Source organism: Anomaloglossus baeobatrachus, chromosome 11 (genome assembly GCF_048569485.1).
Source record: "Anomaloglossus baeobatrachus isolate aAnoBae1 chromosome 11, aAnoBae1.hap1, whole genome shotgun sequence".
Classification (NCBI taxonomy): Eukaryota; Metazoa; Chordata; class Amphibia; order Anura; family Aromobatidae; genus Anomaloglossus; species Anomaloglossus baeobatrachus.
In genome coordinates, this window is record NC_134363.1 from 76,074,145 (window position 1) to 76,094,961 (window position 20,817).

Here is a 20,817-nt window from a genome sequence, read left to right on the forward strand (position 1 = left end):
CAGTTGTGCCTTTACAATGCAAAATTGCCCAATTTTTGTTATTTTGTACAGAATGTGTAAAACTATTTTTGATCTTTATGAATAGGGATACCCTGTAGACGTATATGACCACAGACTATATACAACTTGAAGGTTGCTGTAATATATTAGTGTGCATGATCATAGTTAAATATGGCCACCAAACCACAGAAATATCATTTTTATAAAAATAAAGGGCAAGACTCGAGATAACACAAAACACATAAGCTTTACTATGTATTACAAGGTTGCAATAACTGGTACAAAATGCTCCATCCACAATATTCTTCAGCAATAACAATAGCAAAAAGGAAATAACACAAGACACAAGCACCAAACCATACATCTCAAAAGAAAAACATGACCCACATATCTGTAACCTTTATTGCTTACAAATATAATTCTTGGATGATAAAATAAATATATCTATACATCTATATTATATATCTCTATATATATATTGTTCTTTTTTCTCTGAATATATTATCTTGTGCTAAATATAACCGTCATTTGGCAGCTTAGTAAAACAAGAAAAATTAAAGTGATCCAGGTAATTCTTTACACCTAAAATATAGAACTTGGTGTTGTGTGAATAGGTAGTGCGATAAAGAGGGTCACATACAATGCAATATCTCTTATGTCCTTTAAGGAGACCCACCAGAGGAGAATTCAGGAAGGCCAAAAGAAATTACAACTATTTTTAAAGGCCCAAACTCTGAATCAGGTTGCCATGTATTCTCCAGAACATTGTCGGGTGAAGTGTTGGCAGACACTGTGTGCAGGTCCCTCACCACATACAATATATACTTCCTGAGTATATGTGTAGATGTTGAAGTGAACCACACAAAGTTCCAACCACAACACTTTACCAGAATACTAACTCAGTCTTCAGGCCTTACCATACCTCAGTCCAGGACCTTTCACCAGGTCAAAAGTGACCAGTCTTTGCTCTGTTATTCCAGATATTCCCCTGAATATTCAATTTTTAAAAAATCTGCCACAGTATTAAAGAAACTGGATTTATTTTTTAGTGCAAATATGTCTTTAAAAGGGTATGTGTCTCACAGGATCCTCGGGGGTGTGTCTCACAGGATCCTTAGGGGAAGGTCTACGCTGTGCCTCATAATTACCCCCATAAAATTAGCACTAAACAAAAAGGCTCATATGACGGATTAAAAAAACCCCAAAAAAACAATGTTCAGGGGAGGAGCGGGAATAAAATAAGTGCACTAACTGGCAACTTTTGGCCTGTTGACAGGTCCTCTTATTTTCAAATGTTTGGTCTTTTTTTAAACCATCTCAATACAATTTATAAAGATCTAGATATAAAAACAGGCTGACAACAATGGGTTTACTTGAAATTAAGATCACTGGTGCCCTAGTGTAGAGTGAAATGCATTCTCAGTTTTAATGGTTAGAAATACCAAAAAGTATTAATAGAGTATAATGAGGGAGAACTATGCCGCCTTTGAACTAAGAGTTATGACTTCAAGTACATCAATAGGCATATAGTTTTAAAATTTTAAAGATAAAATTCAAGGCTTGTATTCTGTGGCCCTCAGTGTCCCTGAGAACATTTATTTACCCTACTGTCCACACTTTAGCAATAGGGCATGGCAATCAAACATTGGAAAAAGGTAGAACAATGATGGCCATTGCCCGGTCACCATGTTTATGTCTTTTTAATGAGTTTGGGAAAGTGAATTACAAATTAAAATAAGAAGTGATCTTTAAAACATCCCACGATAGATTATTAAATCTCAGCACCTCTGCATTTACAGTTTGGTTCAAGCATTTAGTAGAATAGCTTTAAAATGTCATTGATACATTGGGCTTCATCAATGAAAATCTGTGCAGACGATAACAGTAGCCGATCACATTACAACTCTCATTTCTCTATTGGTTTGCTTTGGGTCATTTTCTTGCATTCACTAGGGCCAAAGGTTTTTTTTTAACAAATTAAAACGCAATCTGTCACCAGGTTTGTGCTACATAATGTGAGAGCAGCATGATGCAGAGGCAGAGAATATGATTCCAGCAATGTGTCATTTACTGGGCTGCTTTCTGTAATTTTTACTAAAATAACTGTATTAATCATCAGGAGATTATCACTGGTGGACTATTAAACTTACTGCCAGGTAGTCCTCCATATTTATAAGCTCTGTATAACCCCACACCCCCACCACTAATTGTCAACTTTCTGCATATGCAGAGTGTACACAGAAAGCTGATAAGTGGTGTGGGCGACCATGTAGTGCTCTATATTTATGAGCTCTGCATAATCACTGTGCATATAGGCAGAAAGCTGTGGGGTTATATAGAGCTCAGAATTCAAAGAACTGGTAGATTTGCAGCAGAGAATTCGGATATTACCAATTCTGCAGCAAGCAGACAAATAAGTTATAATTGCTGGAATCAGGGTCTCTACCCCTGTATTATGCTGCTCTAGGAGTAGTAAAAACCTGGTGACAAATTCCCTTTAAAAATATATATAATCTAAAAACATTCTTCACAATGTAGAAAAATTCCTGTATTATCAACAAGTATTCCTTAATTCTGCACTGTTAGTGCAGTGATAAACCAACCCGACCCATAGTCCATCCAGAACAGCAGATTATTACAGACTTATTCAGATTGTTTTTCTACAAGGTGCAGAATAATAAAACAAATGAAGAAATAAAACAAAAAAATAATATTTTTACATTACATGGATTCTCTTACATTTCTTGATGATAAAGCCAGTGTCAATGAATTGGTTATCAATAAGGCATCCTGTCTCCCTTATATACCCCCTCCCCCCTATACTATATCTCTTTTATATTAAGTGCCATCTATATTAAAAGGGGTTTCTCAGAGAAACACAAGGATCACATTGGTAGAAGTCCATAAGTCGAGGCCCCCGCCGATGTCTATATGGCTCCGATTTTAGGTGGATTTGGTGGAATTTAGTATACTAATCTGTATACAGAGATGTAAAATATACATGCTTTACCAATAGTGGTTCTGCTTTGTATTGGAAACAATGGATTTGACTTAGCACATTGTATGGTAAGTTACCTATCAATAACACTGCATGGGGGATCAGTTACCGTGAGGGTGTGCGAAACTGTACATTGGTCCCCCTATTTGTCTTCCTAGAAGTCACTTTGTATTTCACGGCATTTCCATATAATATATGTATAAAATGCAGTTTATAGAAAGTGAGAAGACAGGTTACTGAAGACGATCATACAATCTGTACCATACAATAAGGCACCCAGGGTTGTGGATTGTTTGGTAAATGTAAGTAGAAAAAGTAGAGATTACAGTAAATGTGCAATAAATGTATCCGGTTATTGCAATAATTCCAGTTATCACAAGGGGTAGTCAGCTATAAATGGCAATTAACATACAACATCGTTACTTTCTTATTGTATAGTACCTCTAGTCATTGCAATATTCTCCTGTCACCAAGTGATTCTCTAGGACAACTCTTAATAGTGCATAAGGTGCATCCGATTTACCACGTACGAGATTTGTTTTCAAAAGTGCCTCTTGCAAGAAAATAAAACATATTTTTTGGCTTGTCATTTAAAAGACAAGTACATCTGAGACCTCTGGAAATATAGAAAGTATCTAGAAAATACAAACATTATCGTAGAAAAAAAAAATCATGCTCTATTTATATCCGAAAAGTGGAAACACCTAGAAGTAGAATCGTTATCCTGTGTCCATTATAAACTAGTGCAAATCACAGATACAAGCACACACGCACCACGCTCTCATATAAAGGGGTCCACTCTGCCTTGCAAATCTTCAAAGTGGACAAGGAGGACAAGACCAGGGCCGGACGCAGACACGCAGCAATGTTCATCAGTTCCGAGAGCAATTTCACAATCCACTTTTATGAGTGCAAGGGATAGAGCACAAGATTAGCATAAAACAGGCCCAAAGTGTTCACCCTCTAGTGTATCAAGGGGAAAAAAACATCCTACCACCAACGAACACTTTAGATGAAAAATTGCATCACCAATTTGCTAATGTGGGACTGGGCACAACATATAAAGTGAGAAATAGAAGATAATCAAGGACTAAAAAGTGTTCACTATCGAGTCTGCGATACCTAGGTAAAAAAAAACAACTTCCTAGCACCAACGAACACTTTAGATGAAAAATTGCATCACCGATTTGCTAATGTGGAACTGGACACAACATATAAAGTGAAAAAAATAGAAGATAATCAAGGACTAAAACGTCAAATAATACCTTAAAGTGTTCACTATCGAGTCTGCGATACCCAGGTAAAAAAAAAAAAACCTTCCTACCACCAACGAACACTTTAGATGAAAAGTTACCAATTTGCTAATGTGGAACTGGACACCACATATAAAGTGATAAACACAAGATAATCAAGGAGTAAAAAGTGGAATAATAGCTTAAAAGTGTAACTGTTGTTATATTCCTCCCCATAAATCAATAGTGCACATTAAAATAAGAAACTTTGTAATATATCTTATTAGAGAAATCTGTTTATTTCTCCAACATGACTGACCATTCATTCTCAGTTCAGAAGTAAAATCTGTCTTCAGTGAATACAGATTTTCCTTTCATGAGATAGATGACAAGTGGGAGGGGATAGAGATCGGGAACAGTTAAGTGTTCCTAAAACAACAGTTCCACTTTAAAGAATACACTAAGTGCAGTAAAATTTTGTCTTAATAATGGGGTACAGGCCCACCTATATGAGCATTTTCATATTACACAATTTAACATATGTTCGTCTTCTGGATTCACTAATTTATACCCAACTAGAGAAACCACCCTTGTCTGTCACTCTTGCTTAAATCTACACTACATGTATGCACAATTGTGCAATGGTCTGATCACTGGTAACTAATGCAGGGAGGGACATATTCCATGCATGTAGGAACCCATTGAAAATAATCCTGTTAATGAAAAATTGCACAATGCTGCACCTTCATCCAACATTAGCAAATGGGGAGACCCCAAAATGGTGGGTTGATCTAGAACCATCACAGAACTACCAACCAGATGGCTATTGTGGTACTGCTAAGTTTAAAGGGAATCCTTCAGTATGATCAACCGTCAAAAGGTGTCTATATGGACATATAGGTGATAGAGGAATATCTTGATATCTGCAATCTGATGTCTCATTTTAGGGAAAGCCATGTTTTTCTTAAATGTAAATGAGCTGTTCCAGGCTATGGGCTGGACATTGATATGCATGAGAATCTGACCAGTGTGAGACATGTAATTAACAAAGAACAGTAGAACTGAACTTTGTCTTCTTACAAACACGGTAGCAGCTGCAGCTCTCACAGCTCTGCTGAAGTGCAACAATATTGCTAGACGGACTGCCTGTGAGATGGAGGCTGAAGCCCTGAGAGAAATCTGCAGATGTGTTAGTTATAATTACACACAGCTCTGCAGTGAGCTCAGGCTGTCAGTTATTACATGTCTCAGACTGGTAATGCCCTGTTAAATTTAAAACAAGCTCTGGAGTCAGATTCTCAGTGAGATCTATGTCCAGCCCATAGATCTTAACAGCTCAATAACATAAAAGAAAAATGTGGATCACTCTGGAATAAGACATGGGATCACAGATATCAAGGTATCATATTATTCAGCTTACTATGACCTACGTACCCATATAGACAACTGAGGAGGGTAGATCCTACTGACAGATTCCATTTAAGATATGAATGGCAATGTAACCATAAAAGGTAGGTAGATCACAAGACCCAACATGAAACTTTTGCCTTCTTAGATTTGTTGCTTGCTGTTTTATAGTCTGGCAGATGCTTCCTAGCAACAGACTTCAATAAACAATGTGTAGTCTCTTACTAAGGAGAAACTGGGACTTTTAGAAAATCACAGATACCGCCGTAGATGCAATGCTTTTAGGAATTTCTCATTGCGTGGTATACACCTTGCTTGGTAGCTGTAACTATGGATGCCACTATATTATGGATCTTTGAAAGTGCAAAAGATGGAAAATGTTTAAGGCAGTGTATGTATAGGAGATGATGGAAAGCAAATCTAATGCTGTCAGGCAGCAGAATGGCTGGGGCATGGATGCATGCAAACGCATATACTGATGTTATTGTAGAAAGAATAAGTCCTCACTAATCACACCCACTACATGGCCGGATATTGCTCTACTTTATGGGTTACATATTTCTCTTGCTTGTGATGCCAAAATGTATGAAGAAGAAAAGCAAAAGCCTTTTTCCATACTGTGGCTGGTGACTATGGGAATCTACTTCCCATTTAGGATATACATATCCGCTGGTTAGTTCTCCTGAACCTTTTTTGCTCATCTTGTACTGACAGTGGAGCAGTGGCGCAGTCACATTGTGAAAATAGATATGGCGAGGATAGCTGGGGCCTTCTCCACGTGTTCTGTAGAAAGCAAATCTACCGGATTACCACTCTTTGAATATCACTACATTAATATTTCATTTTATGTTACCTAAGAACCATGTAAAATGATATTTGCCCAGTGCAGCGAATATCCCAGCACACCTCGTGTATCAGCAATTTATGTCAATCCAACTTAATTATAAGCCATTCATTAGGACTGGGTAAACCTTTCTATGCACCTTGCACCAAAATTTTTCTATTAAAAAACCTCATCAAAAGTCAACGTAAAAACGATGATAAAATAACATATCTGAATGCCGCTTTTATGTTGTGAGAAGGGGAATTACTTGTATTCGCAATGTGCTAAAACCACTAATTTGTAAAGTGGAACAGAAAGGTTTCTCCAGATTGTCACACTTTGCTTGTAATTGGGACCATATTAACTTTTCAAGATGGTGTAAAGATGTCCAGAGAGTGTTGAAAAGGCCAATTTTTTTTAATTAACCCATCTTAAAGGGAATGCTTGGCATTAGATTTAAAAGGTATGGTCCCTTATGGCATATCACAGCAAAAAAAAAAAAATGTGCATCAAAATCTGCATCGGCAAAAGCCGTTGCTGAAATGCCACAGATTTGCTGAAGACATTACACTGCAAAGGGTAAAATCCACTCCGATATCTGCGGAATAAATGGCTATGACTTCAAATCCCCAGTGGAGATCAACCTCGTTCAAAATGCTGCTACTTTAATACACTCAAAAAAATGAGTATATGCCTGGGGGAACATACCCATTAGAGTCTGCCTTCTTATGAGCTTTATCAACCAAAGAACAAAAGCAAAAGACCTTGTGAAAATGCTGGCAGAAGCTGGTAAGATTATGTCATTATCCACAGTACCTCGTTCAAAATGCTGCTACTTTAATACACTCGAAAAATGAGTATACGCCCTGGGGGAACATACCCATAAGGGTCTGCCTTCTTTTTAGCTGTATCAACCCAAGAACAAAAGGAAAATACCTTGTGAAGATGGTGGCGGAAGCTGGTAAGATTGTGTCATTATCGATTAGATGGTTTTATAACTGCTAAGAAAGCACTGATAGCATTATAATATATGGCTCTTTTAAGGCTTGGAAAATCAATGATTTTCCATGATTTTCATGAAAAAAAAAAATTCTAAAAGGGAATGTGCCATTCTGTGTAAGGAGGCAAAATATAGTTGTAATTGGGTGTAAGCATGACCGGTGTACCCACCACGATCATTTCATGCACACATTTTCATTTTCGGCCTAAAAGATACTAACAATGAAGTAATGAATAGTGCTCAGTTGTCATGTGTCACAGTAGTGGTCAGTGTCTGGCTTTTAGAGGTGGAACTTCCTTGATTTAGTAAGATACTAGAATATGAAATCCCTGCAGACCTAACTCAATAGTTTTTTTTTCATTTTGTTCACCCTTTTCCTGCTTGTTTAATTGTAATACCATGTCATTTAGAATATTCATTTCACATATTTACATCTTTGTACAAATATTTATCATCCATGCTGTATCCACCGAACTTTCTTCGACAGAACGATTATATAAAAAAATACAATGCTACTGGACAGTCGCGTGAAAGGATTGTCAGATACAGGGAAATTGGCCTTTTACGTGGTGGCTGGTGTATTGGATGGTGCCAGTGTTCAGAATCAGCTTTGGCTTCCTTTTCCTCGCCTCTGTTTGCCTAATCGCTGGTGATACCCCATAGTGTTCGGTAGTCACTATAGCACCTTTGTCCTGCAGAAAAGGAGGTCAAGATGGAACGCTGATAATTGGAGGAAGAAAGCCAGGCAATAAAATAGTTGTATGTCAGCCTGCTTCCTTGTGTTCCTCATGCCCTCTACATCTTGTGAGATTTCTTAGTGAATAAGGGCCATTCGTCAGGAAAGAAAAGAGGAATTGTGGGAACGATTCTTGTGAAGTGTTAGTTCGTGCAACCACGTGGGACAGCTACACATTTTCGCAGTTCCTTACAATTCTCCATGCTGAGACTCATATTTTGACAGAATGTTTCGGTAACGAGAGAGTTCTTGGCGAATTTTGGCTACCTCCTGGCGCAAAACTGCGTTCTCCTTCTCCAAAAATGCAGCCCGGACCGTAATCTGGTTTTCCTTTAACCGACGTGCATCTCGGGAACGTTTGGCTGCTTCGTTGTTTTTGTACCGCCGGTTCCAATATTTTTCATCCTAAATGGAAAACAAAATGAGAACATGAGTTGCGAATAATTACGAACCTCACGTCTGAACACAACCTTACAGCTGGCAAAGGAAATTACTAAATAGTAGCCATCTTCCCACATGCATAGCAGGCTTAAAGAAAAGAAAGTTTGCTTTACTCAAGTCTTGATGGTTTTGTGGTGGGTCCATCTCTGAAACCTCTCCGGCTCATAGAAAAGGACCAAACAGAAGCAGGAAAACTAACTGTTAAGATGGCAAGGCCGAATACACTATTGGTAAGTACAAATGGATACCAAAAATTAAAAAAAAAACGTAAAAATATTACACTTCACAACCTCAAATTGAGAATATTCTAAATCGATATAGTATGATTATGAGACATAAGATTCTAAATATAAAAAACTTACGAGTACGTCCACTTTAATATTTCCTTAAAGGGAACCTGTCACCACTTTTTTGTCCTATAAGCTGCAGCCACCACCACCAGGCTCTTATATACAGAATTCTAACATGCTGTATATAAGGGCCCAGGCCGCTGCGAGAACATAAAAAACACTTTATAATACTTACCAAATGGTCGTGCGGCTGGCCATATTGGTGTCTCCGTTGTCCGGTGCCGGCACCGCCTCTTTCGGCCATCTTTGTCCTCCATCTTCTGAAGCCGCAGTGCATGATGTGTCCAACGTCATACACACTCGCCGGCATTCATGTCCTGAGCAGGGCAGATCAAAGTATTGTAGTGCGCCTGCGCAGGACCGGCGAGTGTGTATGACGTAGACGCGTCATGCACACAGGCTTCAGAAAGAGGACGAAGATGGCCGAAAGAGGAGGCGCCGGCACCGGAGAACAGAGACACCCATAAGGCCCACCGTGCGACCGTTAGGTAAGTATTATAAAGTGTTTTTTATGTTGTCACAGCGGCCTGGGCTCTTATATACAGCATGTTAGAATGCTGTATATAAGAGCCCGGTGGTGGTGGCCGCAGCTTATACGCCAAAAAAGTGGTGACAGGTTCCCTTTAACCCCTTCACTAAGGGCGATTTTCTGTTTTTCGTTTTCATTTTTTGCTCTCCTTCTTCAGAGAGCAATAACTTTTTTATTTTTCTGTCAATCTTGCCATATGAGGGCTTGTTTTTTTGCAGGACGAGTTGTACTTTAGAATTACCGTATTTTTCGGACCATAAGACGCACTTTTTTCCCCCCAAATGTTGGGGGAAAGTGGGAGGTGCGTCTTATGGTCTGAATATAGGGCTGCGGGTAATGAGGGTGCTTCGGTGGAGCGGGTCATCGGGGGCACGAGCAGACTGTGGCAGCGCCTGCCGTGACCACGTGGGTCCGCTCATTCCATATGCACGCTCATCCTCCCACCCATCTCTCAGGGCTGAAGCCGGCGCTACAGGTGGGCGGGGTGATGGGCGGGGACGCACGCATAGTAAACAGCTAGCTCGCGTGATCACCCCTGGCAACTACAGCCTGGAGTGATCATGCTCGGCTGTAGTCGCTGCTCCCCGCGCATCATCATCAGCGCGGGGTGCAGTGAATCAATGTACTCACCGTTCTCCTGAAGCACCGCGATGTCCTCCTGTCTGCCGGCCGCGGCTGTATGGAAACTAGCGGTGCTCACAGCAATGACGTCATCACTGTGCGCACGTGTCCACACAGTCGCGCCGGAAGACAAGAGGACATCGCGATGCTGCAGGGATCGTGGCTGGCTCAACATAGCGCTGCCGGCAGACAGGAGGAGGAGCGATGCTGCGTGAAGCGAGGAAAGGTGAGTGTAATCGTTTATTTTTTTTTTTCTGTGTGCCATAGGATGCAGGACATAGCAGGATGATTGGGGTATATGAGCAGGATGATGGGGGTATATGAGCAAGATGATGGGGGTATATGAGCAGGATGCTGGGGGTATATGAGCAGGATGATGGGAGTATATGAGCAGGATGATGGGAGTATATGAGCAGGATGGGACCATATAGCAGGATGATGGGTGTATATGAGCAAGATGATGGGGGTATATGAGCAGGATGATGGGAGTATATGAGCAGGATGATGGGGGTATATGAGCAGGATAATGGGGGTATATGAGCAGGATGATGGGGGTATATGTGCAGGATGATGGGGTATATGAGCAGGATGATGGCGTATATAGCAGGATGGGAGCACATACCAGGATGGCAGTATATAGCAAGATGGGGCTATACCAGGATGAGGGACATATATATATATATATATATACACACACAAGCCAGGAGGATCATTACCAGGCTGGGGTACCTTAGTAGAGAATTTGGGGACATTACCCCCATAATAGTGTCAGCAGCAGATACTCGCCCCATAACAGTGTGTCAGGACCACATTTTTTGCTTCAAATTTTATTTTCCTATTTTCCTTTTCTAAAACCATGGTGCGTCTTATGGTCCGGTGCGTCTTATAGTCCGAAAAATATGGTAAACCATTGTCCTGAGAGACAAATTCCAAGTGTGCTGTTTTCACTATAGTCTTCACTATACGGTAAACTGATGCGTCTGCAGATGCCTCAGGTCTGTACGCGTTCACTGATATCAAACATGTATACTTTTACTTTTATCTAAGAGGTTAAAAAAAATCAGAAGTTTGTCGAAAAAAAGAATAGCGCTTTTGTTGCTTTTTCCGCGACCTGTAGCGCCCTTATTTTTCGGGATCTGGGGCTCAGTGATAGCTTATTTTTTGCGTCTTGAGCTGAGATTTTTAATTATTTAATTTTTGTGTGAATGCTACGTTTTGATTGCCTTTTATTGCATTTTTTTAAAAAAAAATTGCAGTGACCAAAAAACATAGTTTTGGCGTTTGTAATTTTTTTCTCACCATGCTGTGTAGAGATTAGAATAATTGATTTTATATTTTGATGGAACGGGCATTTCTGAATGCGGTGACACCAAATATGTGTATATTTTTTAACTGTTTTATTTTCAAATGGGGCAAAAGGAGGGGTGATTTCAACTTTTAGTTTTTTATATTTTTAATAACTTTATGGATCAGCAGTCTGATTGCTTCTTTATTTCTGCTGATCAGAACTGCATAACTCTGATCAGCAGAAATGCAACGTTTCAGTAAGAGGCAGCGCTCTGTCGGCTCTCACAAAAAATGTCATGCTAGTGTCAGGGGTCATCACATGACCTGTCGCTATTTTGGGAACCACCGGCTCCCTGTGATCACGTCACATGTCCTAAGATGGTGGCGGGGAACAACACGATCTCCACTGCGGACATTTAAATCGTGCTGTCACATTTTGACAGCACGATCTAAGTGGCAAGCAGGCGCGGGTGGATCGCGGATTCACCCGCACCTTTTAGGCTGCTTTCACACATCCGTTTTTTGCAGTGCAGCTCAATCCGGCTCAAAAACCTATGCAACGGATGCGGTGTAAAAACCGGATCCGTTGCATCAGTTTTTCCATGCGTCCCGTCCGGTTTTTGACGGATGCGGCTTGATACTGAGTATGCGCAGTGCAAAAAAACGCATCTGGCGGCCGGATGCGGTTTTTGCCGTAGGACGCCGCAGGACGTCCATAGGCTTGTATTGTAAATTGCGCCGCATCGTGCCGGATCCGGCGCGATGCGTTTTTTTCGCCGCACAAAAAAAACATGCCAGGCAACGTTCCATCCGGCCGCCGCATGGGCTAAATATGCCGCATCCGGCAAAAACCGCAAAGGCCATGTGGCACAATACGGCGCTAATGCAAGTCTATGCAGAAAAACGCAACCGGTGGCAAAAAAAAAACCTGTTGCGTTTTTTCTGCAAAGCGCCGTATTGTGCCGCTCAGCAAAAAACGGATGTGTGAAAGCAGCCTTAGCCCCAAATGTCTGCTGATCAAATCAGCAGACATGTGCAGGGATCACTGCTGGCTCACTGCAGCAGATGGTGGCAATTACCACAACATGACCAATGATGTACCAGTACGTTATTGGACATGAAGAGTTGGTTATCCCTGATCAGTTGGAGTCTCATTACTCAGACTCCCATTGATCTGCAGGCAATTTAGCACATATATTAAAAAAAAGATGTTAAAGTGTAGGTAAACTTTAAAACTTTTATTATTAAGTTATATTCACTGGGTTCCATCTGGTTCTGTTGGGGCCTGTAATGCAAGGTTTCTGGAACCTCCATTATTTTTGTTCCACATTTCTACTGCTCTAGTGAAACAGAAACGTGGAACCAAGAACGCAGGTGTGAACAGCGCCTGGGAAACCTATCATCTACTTCAATATAAAACAGCAAAAGACAATGAGAGAAGCAAAATATCCAACACTAGTGAATGAATTACAACATTTGGCAAAAGAAAAGATTCAAGGGTCTTATGCCTTATTTATTAACTGACACTGGGTATTGCTTTGGTTTAGGAACCAGAAATGTAATGACCTGAAAATGAACATTAACTATTTCATTAGAGGCGCAGAAAAAGTGATTCCTAAGTCCACCATATATGTAATGTGTATGGGGGTCTCCCAACTTTCCCCCGACACAAGATGTCAAAAGGAGATAATGATCTAGCATGTCTGATTCGGACTGATCATTTTGTTTTCGGGGAGATAAGCCACCAGAGATGTCTGGCAGCGGCTCTCTCGTAGCAAACACAAATGTCCTCCTCCGAGTAAACGCTCCTATGTAATGTGGAGGCAGGCCGAACCATCGGAAGGTCAACCGGACTGCTGCCAAAGCTATGACTAATGTAAATTGCAAGTTATCTGTATGGTCCATCAAGGCATCATATCAGCCATTATATGGTTTACGGACTATTATGGTGTCTGTGAAAATGTAGATGTGCACGAGACTCACAAGTTTGTTTTATCCGCTCATTGTTTTTACACTCTAGGTTTAGCCATCAGTGCACCTTTGGCTCTAAAGCTGGTGTCACACATAACGACGACGACAACGACGTCGCTGCTACGTCACCATTTTCTGTGACGTTGCAGCGACGTCCCGTCGCTGTCGCTGTGTGTGACATCCAGCAACGACCTGGCCCCTGCTGTGAGGTCGCCGGTCGTTGCTGAATGTCCAGCTTCATTTTTTGGTCGTCACTCTCCCGCTGTGACACACACATCGCTGTGTGTGACAGCGAGAGAGCGACGAAATGAAGCGATCAGGAGCCGGCACTGGCAGCTGCGGTAAGCTGTAACCAGCGTAAACATCGGGTAACCAAGGGAAGACCTTTCCCTGGTTACCCGATGTTTACGCTGGTTACCAGCCTCCGCTCTTGCTGCCAGTGCCGGCTCCTGCACTGTTACATGTGGCTGCAGTATGCATCGGGTAATTAACCCGATGCATACTGTAGCAAGGAGAGCAAGGAGCCAGCGCTAAGCAGTGCGCGCGGCTCCCTGCTCTCTGCACTGTGACATGTAGCTGCAGCACACATCGGGTTAATTAACCCGATGTGTGCTGCAGGAGAGCAAGGAGCCAGCGCTAAGCGCGGCTCCCTGCTCTCTGAACATGTAGCACAGCGACCTTATGATCGCTGCTTCTGCTGTGTTTGACAGCTAAGCAGCGATCATAACAGCGACTTACAAGGTCGCTGTTACGTCACCGAAAATGGTGACGTAACAGCGACGTCGTTGTCGCTGTCGTTTAGTGTGACACCAGCTTTAAAACTGAAAACGTAACCATTTTTTTTACCATACAATCTATTGCTTTTGGCAAATTGGATTGTGTTTAAAAAAAATTTAAATAAATAAATAAAAAAAACATAATAATAATAATGGAAAAATTTCAGGCAGCTAACTCTCCAAGCTTTATGGATGGATCTGCTTGGGAGACCGTGCTGCTGCTGCTCATGTTATTCTGAAGGAAGGCACCACCCCAGCAATGACCTCTATGTTTGATGACGACACAGAAATGCTTTGGGAATTATTTTTACCTTCTGTTCATCTGGCACCTGGATTTTTCTTGCTTTTTTCATAATCGGCTGAGGTTTCAGTTCCTCTTCAGAAAATCTATGCTTTCTAGGGTCAAACGTTTCATGTCCTGGCACACTGGACAAGGCAAGATCAGCCGGATCAGGGTCAAAGTTCATCATTACTTCCACTGACTCTGGGTCAACAGGACTCGGGCTTTCTCTGGATGAAGGAGTTATTTGACCTGTTGAGCAAAGCATTCCATGTTAGAAGATGTAAGGTAAGACAAACAGGTAATGTCTTCAGTCAGTAACACCGGAGACCACCAGCTATATCACTACCTAGCCATCACCTTATAGGAAACACCACGGACATATAGCACCCACAGCCGCCTGTATTGAAACATTTGGTGTGATGCATGTTCCAAGAATTTTGTCATCTTTGCTATGAAACCCTTTTTGGTAACCTTGCGTTTTCGCCTTGCTGATCATTGCAAATAATTTTTCATATGCTTTTTCCCGACCAGCGACTGGCGGAATGTTATTGTAGTTTTTAATGTGAACTGGTCACCGGATTCCTGGTGCCCAGACCACAAGCAGCATAAATCAGAGTTGGCTGCATTACTTCATCCATATATGCATTATTCTGGAGTGCTCCAGCATTTCAGGGAGAATATACAAGTGCATCTCAATAAATTATAATATCATCAAAAAGTTAATTTATTTCCATGTTTCAATACAAAAAGGGAAATACATATTATATAGAGTTATTAGAAACAGAGTGATATATTTCAAGTGTTTATTTCTGTTAATGTTCATGATTATGGCTTACAGCCAATGAATACCCAATAGTCATTATCTCATAAAATTAGAATAATTACCACAACACACTTGCAAAGGCTTCCTAAGCATTTAAAATGGCCCCTTAGTCTGGTTCAGTAGGCTACACAATCTTGAGGAAGACTGCTGACTTGACTGATGTACAGAAGGCAGTCATTGACACACACTCCACAAGGAGGGTAAGCCACAAAAGGTCATTGCTAAAGAAGCTGGCTGTTCAGAATGCTGTACTCAAGCATATTAATGGAAAGTTGAGTGGAAGGAAAAAGTGTGGTAGAAAAAAGTGCAAAAGCAACCGGGATAACTGCAGACATGATAGGATTGTTAAGAAAAAGCCATTCAAAAATTTGGTGGAGATTTACAAGGAGTGGACTGATGCTGGAGTCAGTGCTTCAAGAGCCACCACACACAGACGTATCCAGGACATGGGCTATAACTATCGCATTCCTTATGTCAAGCCACTCATGACCAATAGACAATGCCAGAAGCGTCTTACCTGGGCCAAGGAGGAAAATAACTGGCCTTGGAGAATCTATAGGGTATTGTCAAGAGGAAGATGAGAGACACCAGACCTGGGCTTCCACAACACCTCAGCAGTGCCACAGGCTGATCGCCTCCATGCCACGCCGCATTGATGCTTTAATTCATGCAAAAGGAGCCCTGACCAAGTATTAAGTGCATTTACTGTACATACTTTTCAGTAGGCGCCAACATTTCTGATTTTAAAATCATTTTTTCCGTTGGTCTTAAATAATATTCTAATTTTCTGAGATAATAATATTTATTCATTTATATAGCGCTATTAATTCCATAGCCCTTTACATATATTGGCAACACTGTCTCCATTGGGGCTCACAATCTAAATTCCCTATCAGTATGTTTTGGAATCTGGAAGGAAACCGGAGTACCCGGAGGAAACCCACGCAAACACGTGGAGAACATACAAACTCCTTATGACTTTTGGGTTTTCATTGGTTGTAAGCCATAATCATCAACATTAACAGAAATAAACACATGTAATAGATCAAATAGATCACTCTGTGTGTGTAATGACTCTATATAATATATGTGTTTTCCTTCTTGTATTGAATTACTGAAATAAATTAACTTTTGGCGGATATTCTCAATTATTGAGATAATAATAATAATAATTTATTCATTTATATAGCGCTATTAGTTCCATAGCACTTTAGATACATTGGCAATACTGTCCCCATTGGGGCTCACAATATAAAGGTATGAGATGCATCTTGTACTTAGAAAATCCGCTCAGGGGCTAGAGCATGGCCAGTCTATCTAAGCAAGTCCTGTTCTCTGAAATGCCACAGAGTCCCACCAAGAATCAGGTTCCTTTGAAGCAAGTCCTCAGTCTGGCACAGCTGATCTGGTTGGATGTGGAGAGGCATTACTATGAATTTTGGGGTGAAAAGCAATTCTATGTGCACAGCAGGAAGCTGAATACGCTAATCAATACCAACGTCTCTAACACATTTCTTCCTGGTGTAACTAAAGCCAGCCATACACTTGGGATATCTGTGGAACTAATGTACATCCTACAATATTACTCCAGACTTCACCGTACACATGTATACATGCACAATGTTGATTTTGCACTTGTCTCATATAAGTGGCCAGTTTAGGCTGCTTTTACACATCCGGTTTGAGCCGTGCGGCTCAATCCGGCTGTGAAACCTATGCAACGGATGCGGTGAAAACACCGCACCCTTTGCATAAGTTTTTTACATGCGGCCCGTCTGGTTTTTGCCGCTTGCGGCATGCTACTGAGCATGCGCAGTGGCAAAAACCGCATGCGGCGGCCGGATGCGGTTTGTGCCGCATCGCGCCGCATCCGGCATCCATAGGGATGCATTGGGAAAAGCGCCGCATTGGCAGGATGCGGGTTTTTTTTGCCGCACAAAAAAACGTGCCAGGCAACGTTCCATCCGGCCGCCGCATCGGCTAAATCTGCTGCATGCGGCAAAAACCAGACGGAACGCAAGGCCATGTGGCACAATGCGGCACTAATTAAAGTCTATGCAGGAAAAACGCAACCGGCAGCAAAAAAAAAAACGGTTGCATTTTTCCTGCAAAGTGCCGGATTGTGCCGCATAGCAAAAACCGGAGGTGTGAAAGCAGCCTTAGTGCTCTTAAATACCTACCCATGTGTGCCAATGTGGTAAATGAGCAGTCAAAAACCCTTAGGGTATGTGCCCAATATCCAGACATGCTGTGTCCAGGACGCAGCATGTCCACTCCTGCAGGGCCGGGAGTGCTCTCCACAGACCGCAGCTGCCTGTACCCACGATCAATGTTCGGGCCGCTGTGGACTTTCTCTCTGTTCTCCCTGTGGAGAACACTTGCGTTTCTGCAGCATAAATTGACATACTGTGGCCCGGGAAGCCGCACCGCAGGTCACTTTATGCTGTGGGGAAAACAAGCACAGTGTGCAGGGATTTCTAGAGATCCATCCACTGTGCTTGTACTGTACAACGCAGCGTTTTGGACGGAGCGAAAACACGGAGCATCCAAAACGCTGTGAACCCTGATCGTCGGCACGCAGCCTTAGGTTATTTGCAAACGTTGCGGATTTGGTTGTAGACAATCTGCATGTTCTGGCAGGAGAAATGTGGAGGAGAAAATGTGCGTTTTCATCACTTTTTTTATGCATTTTATTTCATTGCTTTCAATGGTGAAAATGCAGGAAAAAAAACGCAGAAAGAGTTGACATGCTGCAGATTTTTTCTGCAAAAAAAAAAAAAAAAAATCAGAGTTCTCATAGATTTTGCTGGGAACAAGGATATCCTTGCAAATGTCTGAAAATCTGTAAGATAATAAGCGGCAAAGAAGCACAGTGTGTCCACAGCCTTGATGGTTGCACCTTGCGATGGGCACTGCTGACATGGTGTCCATCAGCTGCTTGGGTAGATATTGTGTATACCAGATGGATACCGCGCACACGTCCTATTCTGATTATGACTGTGGCTCAGTATCGGCCAGCAGTGCAAGATATCAAGTGAGTGGCCAAGGTGTGCCATGTCAGCACTTCTCACCTTCTAGTGCAAAACTAAGAGGTGCTGCATAACCCTGACAAGGGATGAAAGCTGGAAGAAAAAAAATACTAAAACCACATGGATTAACTGTGCTTCCATAGATATGTTCATGGAATTGCTTCCATTTCAAATTCTCGGTTTATCAGACCCATGCACAAATGGTTAATACATGTAAGCAGCGGCTTGTATAGATTAGCAGGAACACTAGTGAACTGCAAAAATGGAGTATTTGTTAAGGTGGAACAAATCCCCAGGATGGCGGGCATACATCTGTGCCATGCAGACTACGCTGCGAATGTTCCCTGCTCCGGCTCTACTGCAGCTATGCGAGTAATTCAAGTGTACATAATTCAGATAAAGCCCGTAAAATGGAAGACATGTCTATTTTTATTCCCATCGTCTTCTGCTTGAAGCAGTAACTCCCACGCCAACAATACTAAGGAGCTGATGAGCTGGAGTATTACATCTGAGGGTACAGTACTGCTGCACTTTAGCAATCACACAGCTTAACTCAATGGCTTCCAGAATCTCTCTCTGCATGAGAAGACCTGAACAATATAGACAACCGGCACGGAGCCTATATTGCTACGCATTTGGATTCACCTTCATACAGTCCTTATTCTCTAAAAATGGGCAAATCTATCCAAATTTTACGTTTCCTAGGATCCATTCTAAACTAAACACAAATACATCTCCTGCTTTACATTTTTGAGGAGCAGCTCTACCAAATACCTTCTGTACCTTTGTAATGGCAGCGGTATTAGCAGCAGGAAACCAAATACTGTTGGTTGCTCAGTCTTTATGAGCATTTTACGGATACAGATTAGCTCCACTGATCCAAATAGAGTTGCAATGTCCATGATGCACAATCCTTGCAGAAACCGTGACACATAGACTGGCCGCCAGTCTTATGGCCAGAACTCGGCAGCCTTTGAGGCTGTCAAGTCCGGTCAGAAGATCCGCTTTTCGGGCGATCCCCCAAGTCCATACAAGGACAGTTTTTCACGGATGTCTGAAATCACCCTTAAAGCAGGCCATCAAAGAAACTGACAGCACACGGACTCCTAGAATTTAGCGGCTCAGATCACACATCTGTGATTTTTGTGTTTGTTCCATGAAACTCATCGGCTATTCAATATAAGAGGCTTAATTAGAAGCAGATGGCACACAGAAGACATCATTGCGGCAATAGATAGCAAGCTCAACTGGGCAGCAGTCAATATACATCCACTACTGCTGGCCGGTGTGCTTTTAGCATCTACTACATCTTAATCTAGCCACTTTGTTTGTTTATTCCTTATTACCATTTTTGCAAATATTCGTTAATTGTGCATTTCCCTCAAAAAGGCTCTCTGAAGCTACAGAAATACTGTAAAGTTAAAATCAGAAAGCACTTTTCAGTTCAATGCATATTATATATAATTTATATACAAGACACACACAAATTTATACACAGGTGTATATATATACATACACACATAACACACACATATATATAATACTTATATAAATAATACATATATAAATAATAATATATGTATGCATATATATACATATTTATATATATATATACACATATATATTATATATATATATATATATATATATACACACACACTCTGTATATATATATATATATATATATATATATATATATACATACACACACACATATATATTATATATATACACATACACACACATATATATTATATATATATATATATATATACACACATACATACACACAGACACCCCCCGCATACTGTATATATATATATATAGTAATTATTTTAAAAATGGCAGTCCACACATTTAATTCTAGCGGCCTTGAAATTGTTCATGTTGGCGATTATGATATGGTAGTGACTGGTATTTAGAAAATCGAAAATCTGTAAAAGGAAAATGATCTCATTATACGATGGCCAATTCTTCCATGAGTGTTGGAACCTCGGTTTCTGCTCATTTGACCCGATTTTTACTAAATATTAAGAAAAATTGTTTCTCTAAAAGTTTTCCCACAGTGATAACTTCATAACACAAGAGTTGCAGTCCTCAGAGCTTAGAATAGAGCATATCTGGTGACTTTATGCCAAGGGTCACTGGGTGATAGAGAACTGCAGCAGATGTGTATTTCCATATCAGCACAGGCCGTATTGTGACAGAATATATATGATTTCTGTCCCTGAATGTGCCTGTGGATGCCATGGTTTGTGTTGTGGCAATGAAAACCTCGGAGTAGCTCTGCTTTCCAGGAGGCTTTGGCAGCACCCAGATTTGCTCACCTCTTACCTGGGAGCCTCCCAAATAATTTTACTTATATAGCCCCATCATATTCCACAGCACTTCACAGATGTGATCATCACTGTCACTAATGTGGCTCACAATCTACATTCCATATCAGTGTCTTTGGCGTTTGAGAGGAGACCGGAGAACCCAGAGGAAACCAACAGAAACAGCAGGAGACCA

The 20,817-nt window shown here is 41.1% G+C and overlaps 1 protein-coding gene across 1 annotated transcript in view; it reads right to left on the reverse strand.

Annotated features, from left to right (window-relative positions):
- Nucleotides 1–228: 228 nt before the first annotated feature.
- DBP (D-box binding PAR bZIP transcription factor) overlaps nucleotides 229–20,817 on the reverse strand; it is a 50,991-nt gene continuing 30,402 nt past the window's right edge. The window contains exons 3-4 of the mRNA XM_075328433.1: nucleotides 14,483–14,703; nucleotides 229–8,601 (exon numbers count right to left, since the gene is read on the reverse strand). Of these exons, the coding sequence (XP_075184548.1) occupies nucleotides 8,386–8,601; nucleotides 14,483–14,703 (437 nt within the window). The 3' untranslated portion in view covers nucleotides 229–8,385. The remainder of the gene's footprint in view (nucleotides 8,602–14,482; nucleotides 14,704–20,817) is intronic.